Raw genomic sequence first — 10758 nt, 5'->3', positions numbered from 1 at the left:
TGGCAACTCCTTCTACAGATGGTTGGAAATTATTCCAGGTGACAGATGGTACTGTATTACTCCCTACAGATGGTACAAAGCTTGTCATCAACAGATGGTACCGTATTGAAAAATCCTACAGATAAAACATATTTTGATGTTTAACACTTTTTTGTTTACTAGATGATTACATGTGTATTATTTCATACAGATGGTACCTATTATTCTACAGATGAAAATAGTAAATTACAAAATAAAAACCCTACATGATGGTGGTATTACTCCCTGTTTGACCCCTACAGATGGTATTATTACTGACACCAAAAACAGATGGTACTGTATTACTACCTACAGATGGTACCGTATTACTCCCTACAGATGGTACTGTATTTCCTACAGATGGACACTGTCCTATTACTCCCTTCAGACAGATGGTACCTTATTCGACCATGATGGTCCTTTATGAACATTTGAACAGATGGTCCTGTTATTACTACCCTACAGATGGTCCTGTATTACTCCCTATAGACGCTCATATCCGGAGTTACATTTTCTTCCTAGGTTTGGGAATCCAATTCAAGGGAGTTTTGCTAAGTCACCATGCTCTACCAACCAGTTCTCAGGTCAAAAGTTTGCACTTTTAGGGAATTGGTGTTTCTGGACAACACTTTGAGATATCCCCAGCTGATGTAGACTATATAAATACATTTGATTTGATTTCCTCCTTGGTTCAAGATTATGCGCTAAGTTTGTCTGATACAGAGCCCAGGAATTTCAGTGTAGGCAGCTGAAATAGCCTATTTAACCTCTGGGTTCACTTCAACTCTAGGCTCACTGACATAACCACTGATTGATAGTATTTCCCTCTGTGGTAGGAATAACTGACTGGACTGCTGACTGCACTGTAATTAATGTAGTTAATATTGTATTAAATATCAACTTGTCCCGAAAGATGCAGCGGAAAAGGCATTGCATCTCAGTGTAAAGAGGCATTACAGGTCCACAATATACTGGTTCCATTCCAGTAGATATTCACACGGTCATTAATGATTGGGAGTCCCATAGGGTATGTTTAACAGTTTTCCATGTTGCTCTAAAAAAGTTAAGACATTCTACAAGGGGAAAATATAACTGTCACATTATCATTATTTAATCAGTTATAGGTCTCTTCTGATCCAGAGTTTAATTCATTTTACAGGGAATCAAACACTAATAAATAAAATCTACACTATTGATCACACAACTAAACATGTCGGGCCTCAGAAACCAAACACTAACATGTGAACTACAACATCTGGTAGCTTAGCCATAACGCCTGGTGTGCTGTTATTACATGACAGATACAACAAAGTGTTAAAAACAAACATAAACTTGATGCATATTGATGATACATTCGTTCTCTTTAAAAAATAATGTTATTATTCTACAATGTTGAAAATAGTAAAAACAAAATAAAAACCCTTGAATGAGTAGGTGGTCTAAAATGTTTGACCGGTCTTTATGAAGATATTCATCAACTGACACCAAAAGCCCATGATGAAGTCCAAAGGTCACCACAAAGCACTTTCATCAACTGACACTGTCCTCCAAGAGGAATCTAACTCTTCCCTTCAGAACTCCTTGAGTTCGATGACACCTAATGTAATAGCAGCAGCTATAGAGTACAGCAACATCACTGAACAAACTACTAGTATAGAGTCGAGAGAACAACGGACAAACATTAACTCATGGAATGCAAAGGCCGACAGCTCAATTTACTGATCAACATTGACTTAGATGAGGAGTTTACTACAGAGCTTTTGTGTTTGTCTTGCTTTTGGGTTTTAGGTTGGGTTTCTACACACTTTGAAAATCAGCTGAGTACAGGAGCTATATAAATAAATTTGATTTGATTTGATGCACCTTGGTTGAAGAGAGAGATAGCGGCACAGTTCCTTTCCCTTCAACAGACAAAGGCATCTGTCCAACCACCTCCAGTAGCCTATTTAACCTCTGGGACACTTCAACTGGCTCCTACAGGGCTGATGAGCCAATAACTCTCCCCGCTAAAAACAGTCTTTGTGAGAATAGTTCCCCCTTCTGGTGAAGCCCTGCTAAAATAGCCAAATATAAAAATACAACTTGTATCGACAAGATAAGAAAATGTATTTATTTGTAAAAATGCATTTCAGAAATCACAGAATATACTGAATATATTCCAGTAGATATTCACACAGTCGTTAAGTGATTATGATAATTGTCCTATGTAGTATGTTTAACAGTTTTCCATGTTGCTCTAAAAAAGTTAAGACATTCTACAAGGGGAAAATATAACTGTCACATTATCATTATTTAATCAGTTATAGGTCTCTTCTGATCCAGAGTTTAATTTATTTTACAGGGAATCAAACACTAATAAATAAAATCTACACTATTGATCACACAGCTAAACATGTGTGGCCTCAGAAACCAAACACTAACATGTGAACTACAACATCTGGTAGCTTAGCCATAACGCCTGGTGTGCTGTTATTACATGACAGATACAACAAAGTGTTCTGTCTTGTTCTCATAGCAACAAATATAAACTTGATGCAAATATCATGATACATTCGTTCTCTTTAAAAAAATAATGTTGTTATACACATGTAATAAACAGACAGCGTGACAATGTCTTGACTGCATGGTAGGAGTTTGAGCTGTAAACACGTAAATGCTGTGTTTTCTTTCTTCCGTGTCACATCTGCCACCTCCTGAAGCCCATGAACATGCTGCAGGCGTAGCAGAGTGTCACCACAAAGGCAAATATCTAGAGGAGAACCAGGACAACAACAACAACGTTAGGCTAACTCACAGAAAGCCTTGAGCGATGACACCTAATGTAATAGCAGCAGCTATAGAGTACAGCAACATCACTGAACAAACTACTAGTATAGTTTATAATAACATGACAAACATTAACTCATGTAATGCAAAGACGACTCTCAATTTACTGAACAACATTGACTTAGATAACAGAGGAGTTTATAAGAACATGTTTGTAGTAACAGACCTCTGGGTTTATAATAACATGTTACAGTAGTAACAGACCTCTGGGTTTATAATAACAGAAATGGACACGGCTGTCAGGACGACATGCAAGTAACATCCGTTCGTTTATAATAACATGTCAACAGTAGTAACACTGTTTATTAACATGTTAGTAGTAACAGACCTCTGGGTTTATAATAACATCCCTGTGTTACAGTAGTAACAGACCTCTGGGTTTATAATAACATGTTATAGTAGTAACAGACCTCTGGGTTTATAATAACATGTTACAGTAGTAACAGACCTCTGGGTTTATAATAACATGTTATAGTAGTAACAGACCTCTGGGTTTATAATAACATGTTATAGTAGTAACAGACCTCTGGGTTTATAATAACATGTTATAGTAGTAACAGACCTCTGGGTTTATAATAACATGTTATAGTAGTAACAGACCTCTGGGTTTATAATAACATGTTACAGTAGTAACAGACCTCTGGGTTTATAATAACATGTTACAGTAGTAACAGACCTCTGGGTTTATAATAACATGTTATAGTAGTAACAGACCTCTGGGTTTATAATACCAGAACAATAACATGTTATAGTAGTAACAGACCCTCTGGGTTTATAATAACATGTTATTGTAGTAACAGACCTCTGGGTTTATAATAACATGTTATAGTAGTAACAGACCTCTGGGTTTATAATAACATGTTATAGTAGTAACAGACCTCTGGGTTTATAATAACATGTTATAGTAGTAACAGACCTCTGGGTTTATAATAACATGTTATAGTAGTAACAGACCTCTGGGTTTATAATAACATGTTATAGTAGTAACAGACCTCTGGGTTTATAATAACATGTTATAGTAGTAACAGACCTCTGGGTTTATAATAACATGTTATAGTAGTAACAGACCCTCTGGGTTTATAATAACATGTTATAGTAGTAACAGACCCTCTGGGTTTATAATAACATGTTATAGTAGTAACAGACCTCTGGGTTTATAATAACATGTTATAGTAGTAACAGACCTCTGGGTTTATAATAACATGTTATAGTAGTAACAGACCTCTGGGTTTATAATAACATGTTATAGTAGTAACAGACCTCTGGATTTATAATAACATGTTATAGTAGTATCAGACCTCTGGGTTTATAATAACATGTTATAGTAGTAACAGACCTCTGGGTTTATAATACCAGAACAATAATAACATGTTATAGTAGTAACAGACCTCTGGGTTTATAATACTGGAAGAATCGATTCCAATAACTGATCGTTTGCTTGTCTGCCTGGAGTGCCAGATCCAGTAGGTTGTCATTAGTTACCACAAAGTCATAATTATGGATAAACCACACCGATTTCTACAGTTTATCTTCTTAAAATCTGATTTATACCTTAAATTAATATCAAAAAGATTATTTTTCTTTTCATGTATTTTTACGATATAAACAACTTTGGTAACTAGTGACAACCAGATGGGCAGGGTTTGCAGTTCTGGGAATTTTCTATTGGTTTATCAACCCAGGCAAACTCAAACAGGCAAGTACAGTATGAAGAATTTGAATTGAAAGCCTGGTGAACCACCATTTGCATTACAGACAGCCTTGACGTTGTGTGTTAGTGTACACTGACCGTAGCTGCCACGTTAATACTGTATTGTCTGTTGTCCAGGAAGGTGAGTATATTTCCACTAGGGGCGGTTACACATCCTGGTATGGAGCTGTTGGTACTCCTGATGACCCCTCTGGCAGCCGTAACAGCAGCCTCCAGCACCAAGGCACTGAAGTAGAACAGCAGTGCTGTGAAGTGGTACAGCACATCCTGCAATGAAGATGGAAAGACGGGGTTATAATATGGATTGAGAGTAGTCAGGTCTCATTGAATGTATTGAGAAAAATCACGTGTGATAGGGGGTTACAGTCAGAGACCGGCCGCCTCCCAGAGAGATAGGGGGTTACAGTCAGAGACCAGCCGCCTCCCAGAGAGATAGGGGGTTACAGTCAGAGACCGGCCGCCTCCCAGAGAGATAGGGGGTTACAGTAAGAGACCGGCCGCCTCCCAGAGAGATAGGGGGTTACAGTAAGAGACCGGCCGCCTCCCAGAGAGATAGGGGGTTACAGTAAGAGACCGGCCGCCTCCCAGAGAGATAGGGGGTTACAGTAAGAGACCGGCCGCCTCCCAGAGAGATAGGGGGTTACAGTAAGAGACCGGCCGCCTCCCAGAGAGATAGGGGGTTACAGTAAGAGACCGGCCGCCTCCCAGAGAGATGGCCATTGGGGTTACAGTAAGAGACCGGCCGCCTCCCAGAGAGATAGGGGGTTACAGTAAGAGACCGGCCGCCTCCCAGAGAGATAGGGGTTACAGTAAGAGACCGGCCGCCTCCCAGAGAGATAGGGGTTACAGTAAGAGACCAAATGGCCGCCTCCCAGAGAGATAGGGGTTACAGTAAGAGACCGGCCGCCTCCCAGAGAGATAGGGGTTACAGTCAGAGACCGGCCGCCTCCCAGAGAGATATGGGGTTACAGTAAGAGACCGGCCGCCTCCCAGAGAGATAGGGGTTACAGTAAGAGACTGGGCCGCCTCCCAGAGAGATAGGGGGTTACAGTAAGAGACCGGCCGCCTCCCAGAGAGATAGGGGGTTACAGTAAGAGACCGGCCGCCTCCCAGAGAGATAGGGGGTTACAGTAAGAGACCGGCCGCCTCCCAGAGAGATAGGGGGTTACAGTAAGAGACCGGCCGCCTCCCAGAGAGATGGGGGGTTACAGTCAGAGACCGGCCGCCTCCCAGAGAGATGGGGGATTACAGTCAGAGACTGGCCGCCTCCCAGAGAGATAGGGGATTACAGTAAGAGACCGGCCAACTCCCAGAGAGATAGGGGGTTACAGTAAGAGACCGGCCGCCTTCCAGAGACATAGGGGGTTACAGTAAGAGACCAGCTGCCTCACAAATGGCACCCTACTACCTATATAGTGCACCATCTTTGACCTACGTTTGACCTGAGCCTTATGAATAAGGGTGCAATTTCGTATGTAGCCACAGACTGTTGACAATGGGGACACAGACTGGCCATTGTCTGGTGTGAGCTCACTATTCTCTCAGTAGCTGTGTCACAAGCTTTGTTTTCTCATTGTCTATAAGATGACAACACACACACACACGACTACATTTAGGAGAAGAACTGGAGCCTGGTGGGTCTGAGGGCTGTCTGTGGATAGGTCCCAAATGGTACTCTATTCCCTATTTAGTGCACTACTACTGACCAGGGTCATTTGGGACGTAGCCTGTGTCAGTACTTGTACTGTAGCTAGTAGTGTAGGCAGTACCCTTCAAGTCAACCTCTACTGCATTCAGTCATTAGTACTTCATGTTAGTTATTATGTGAAAGTGTGGCAGCAGCAGCAGAGCTGGGATCAGGGCCAGTAAGCAGCAGAGCTGGGATCAGGGCCAGTACGCAGCAGAGCTGGGATCAGGGCCAGTACGCAGCAGAGCTGGGATCAGGGCCAGTACGCAGCAGAGCTGGGATCAGGGCCAGTGAGCAGCAGAGCTGGGATCAGGGCCAGTGAGCAGCAGAGCTGGGATCAGGGCCAGTAAGCAGCAGAGCTGGGATCAGGGCCAGTAAGCAGCAGAGCTGGGATCAGGGCCAGTACGCAGCAGAGCTGGGATCAGGGCCAGTACGCAGCAGAGCTGGGATCAGGGCCAGTAAGCAGCAGAGCTGGGATCAGGGCCAGTAAGCAGCAGAGCTGGGATCAGGGCCAGTAAGCAGCAGAGCTGGGATCAGGGCCAGTAAGCAGCAGAGCTGGGATCAGGGCCAGTAAGCAGCAGAGCTGGGATCAGGGCCAGTAAGCAGCAGAGCTGGGATCAGGGCCAGTAAGCAGCAGAGCTGGGATCAGGGCCAGTAAGCAGCAGAGCTGGGATCATGGCCAGCAGCAGCAGAGCTGGGATCATGGCCAGCAGCAGCAGAGCTGGGATCAGGGCCAGTGTGAGGACTGATTGGCACAACATTGACTGGGTCTGCCCGTCTGCCTGCCTAGGACCGGTTTTTCAATAAACTAAATGACAGACGCGTTTACATTATGTCTCACCCAGCACATGCAGTGTGTTCTTGCCATTATAATGTGCACTAGGCTCTGCCCTGTTACATGGCTTTAAGTTTCTTGACAGACTAGTAGATAAAGCTCTCTGTGATGTTTCAGTGTTTCTGGTCAGTTTTGATACCTGCATGTGTAGAGGCACCCTCATGACTAAAGTTGTGATGAGATACTCAGTAGGTGTTGTCCAGCGTTTCACTCGGTGTGTCACACACACACCTGTCTGGGAAAGACATCCTCTGTACTGTAATTAGGACTATCAAAGAGCAGGATTGTTCTACATCTGTAGTGACATGATACTGGATGGAACATCCTTTGAGGAGTTCAGGGGAACTGCTATGGAGTCGGCAGCATTTGAATGAGGCTCCTGAAGAACATGTCTACTGACTATTCTAAAGCTATTGTTTTTATTTTATTTGACCTTTATTTTACTAGGCAAGTAAGAACAAATAAGAACAAATTCTTATTTTCAATGACGGCCTAGGAACAGTGGGTTAACTGCCTGTTCAAGGGCAGAACGACAGATTTTGTACCTTGTCAGCTCGGGGATTTGAACTTGCAACCTTTCGGTTACTAGTCTAACCACTAGGCTACACTGCCGCCCCAGTCCAGACTGAAGACTACTATTTGTTTATCATTTGAATTGTGTTTAGTGCCGAGGTGGAACTAAACCCTGCACCAACCAGTAGCTCTCCCGGACTGGAGTTGGACAGACCTGAAGTGACAAACCAAACAGACGAGGAAGACTGGAGTTGGACAGCCCTGAAGATAGAAACCAAACAGACCAGACCAGGAAGACTGGAGTTGGACAGCCCTGAAGATAGAAACCAAACAGACCAGACCAGGAAGACTGGAGTTGGACAGACCTGAAGTGACAAACCAAACAGACCAGGAAGACTGGAGTTGGACAGCCCTGAAGTGACAAACCAAACAGACCAGGAAGACTCTACCTCTGATGAAGATGCCATGTGACGTCAGTATACCTGTGTATATCTGTCGGTAAGAAGATCTGTACCTCTGCTGGTTTTTCAGTGCTCCCAACCTGTTTACCAAGAATGAGTTGTTTTTGTGACCTGTTCCTTGGGTAAAGCCCCGTCACTATCAGACTCACCATCAGGTTCCAGTCTGTGTTGATCCTGTCAGCCAATCCCAGGAGGAAGAGGAGGAGGTACACGCTGGAACAGAAGAACGTGCTGACAGAGACAAACATCACCCAGCCCTGTAGCAGGGGCACGGGCACGTTGGAGGAGGCCACCAGGATCCATACTAGCCCTCCAAATATCTGGAAGAACAGAATAGAGAAGGTTTGTTAGACAAGTCATCATACGTCAAGACTGATTTGATATTTGTGACATAATAAATGCTTTAGGAATATCGAGACTGTTTGACCAGATTGTGAGATCTGATCATGACATGAATGTCCGTTTATTTAAAATGCATCCCAGGCCTGACAACAGGGTACGATTTCCATTTGTGAAAAGGAGCAGGCTGTTATTGAACACAGATTATTTATAGGCCTAGAAGGAGCATGCTGTTATTGAACACAGATTATTTATAGGCCTAAAAGGAGCAGGCTGTTATTGAACACAGATTATTTATAGGCCTAAAAGGAGCAGGCTGTTATTGAACACAGATTATTTATAGGCCTAAAATGAGCAGGCTGTTATTGAACACAGATTATTTATAGGCCTAAAAGGAGCAGGCTGTTATTGAACACAGATTATTTATAGGCCTAAAAGGAGCAGGCTGTTATTGAACACAGATTATTTATAGGCCTAAAAGGAGCAGGCTGTTATTGAACACAGATTATTTATAGGCCTAGAAGGAGCAGGCTGTTATTGAACACAGATTATTTATAGGCCTAAAAGGAGCAGGCTGTTATTGAACACAGATTATTTATAGGCCTAAAAGGAGCAGGCTGTTATTGAACACAGATTATTTATAGGCCTAAAAGGAGCAGGCTGTTATTGAACACAGATTATTTATAGGCCTAAAAGGAGCAGGCTGTTATTGAACACAGATTATTTATAGGCCTAAAATGAGCAGGCTGTTATTGAACACAGATTATTTATAGGCCTAAAAGGAGCAGGCTGTTATTGAACACAGATTATTTATAGGCCTAAAAGGAGCAGGCTGTTATTGAACACAGATTATTTATAGGCCTAAAAGGAGCAGGCTGTTATTGAACACAGATTATTTATAGGCCTTAAAGGAGCAGGCTGTTATTGAACACAGATTATTTATAGGCCTTAAAGGAGCAGGCTGTTATTGAACACAGATTATTTATAGGCCTAAAAGGAGCAGGCTGTTATTGAACACAGATTATTTATAGGCCTAAAAGGAGCAGGCTGTTATTGAACACAGATTATTTATAGGCCTAAAAGGAGCAGGCTGTTATTGAACACAGATTATTTATAGGCCTAAAAGGAGCAGGCTGTTATTGAACACAGATTATTTATAGGCCTAAAAGGAGCAGGCTGTTATTGAACACAGATTATTTATAGGCCTAAAAGGAGCAGGCTGTTATTGAACACAGATTATTTATAGGCCTAAAAGGAGCAGGCTGTTATTGAACACAGATTATTTATAGGCCTAAAAGGAGCAGACTGTTATTGAACACAGATTATTTATAGGCCTAAAAGGAGCAGGCTGTTATTGAACACAGATTATTTATAGGCCTAGTAACACACTACTATACTATTTAGCTGGAGAACAGTTGTATCTATTTTGTCGTTCACTTCACAACGACAAAATGTACAGTATATTCTGCTCCTATCAGTCCTACACTATCAGATTGTACAATAGGGAGTCGCCCGTATGCCGTTAGTAAAACACAGCATAAATACAGTGATGACTGAACTCCCATTACTATGACGCTACCTGCCTGGCTCCTCTGATAGTGATATACATAACTACCTCTGCGATGAAAAAGCTAATCCTAAAGCTCAAATGAACAAAATTAAGTAAGCAGAATTAATAGAGACTATCGATTAGACTGCAGTTTCCCCAAGTAGGCCTACTTCAAACATGGGTGTAACCAGAATCTATCTGACCACCGGTGATGTATTTGCTCACAAAACTCATAGTCAGAAATAGAGACGCGACACTCACAATTTCCAAGCAGATCAGAGCACCGGAGTATGTCCTCAATATTTGTAGTCCCAATGGCAAAGATATCGTCGGCTCTGGGAATGCTGTCACCGCAGGATTCGTCGCTGGCTCCGACATCCTTCCCGTCTTGTATCTCGACAAAGGACACCAACTCAGGCAAATTCTTCTGCAGTCATGTGTCCCTAACTGGTCTAACAGGTGCACGGCTCCTCCTTTCACGTTATCCACCTCTACTCGCCCGCAGAGTGGAGGCAGTCGCAGTTACCGCAATACCTCACCCCGATCTCTCTGTCGCGACTCGCTAAAGATGAATCTGCTACGAATTGAACGTGCCTGAGAAAACGAGAGATAGGCTCTACTATAGAATCCCTTTCGAGAAAAAAATACGATGCAGTGATGCCGATTAACTTCCACAGATGTTGATAGGCCACTCTAAAGTCAATATTAGTCTACCTGCAGGGGGGAGAAAATGCCAAGGTGAGAGGAGTCTGAGAAACGGAAAGCAGAGCTGTGATTTATCTGCAAGCTGAAACAGCTTCATGGTTTAGGTAAATAATT

General features: G+C 42.6%; 1 protein-coding gene across 1 annotated transcript; it reads right to left on the bottom strand.

Moving 5' to 3' along the window:
- Positions 1 to 2107: 2107 nt before the first annotated feature.
- Positions 2108 to 10704, bottom strand: mal2 (mal, T cell differentiation protein 2). The gene is made up of 4 exons (XM_064946933.1): positions 10201 to 10704; positions 8201 to 8371; positions 4634 to 4822; positions 2108 to 2767 (listed from the first exon to the last, which is right to left on the bottom strand). Exons 1-4 carry the CDS (start codon positions 10315 to 10317, stop codon positions 2696 to 2698), a joined length of 549 nt encoding a protein of 182 aa, XP_064803005.1. The 5' UTR covers positions 10318 to 10704; the 3' UTR covers positions 2108 to 2695.
- Positions 10705 to 10758: the final 54 nt, after the last annotated feature.

Source organism: Oncorhynchus masou, chromosome 29 (assembly GCF_036934945.1).
Source record: "Oncorhynchus masou masou isolate Uvic2021 chromosome 29, UVic_Omas_1.1, whole genome shotgun sequence".
Classification (NCBI taxonomy): domain Eukaryota; kingdom Metazoa; phylum Chordata; class Actinopteri; order Salmoniformes; family Salmonidae; genus Oncorhynchus; species Oncorhynchus masou.
This window is presented reverse-complemented; position numbering and strand designations above follow the sequence as displayed.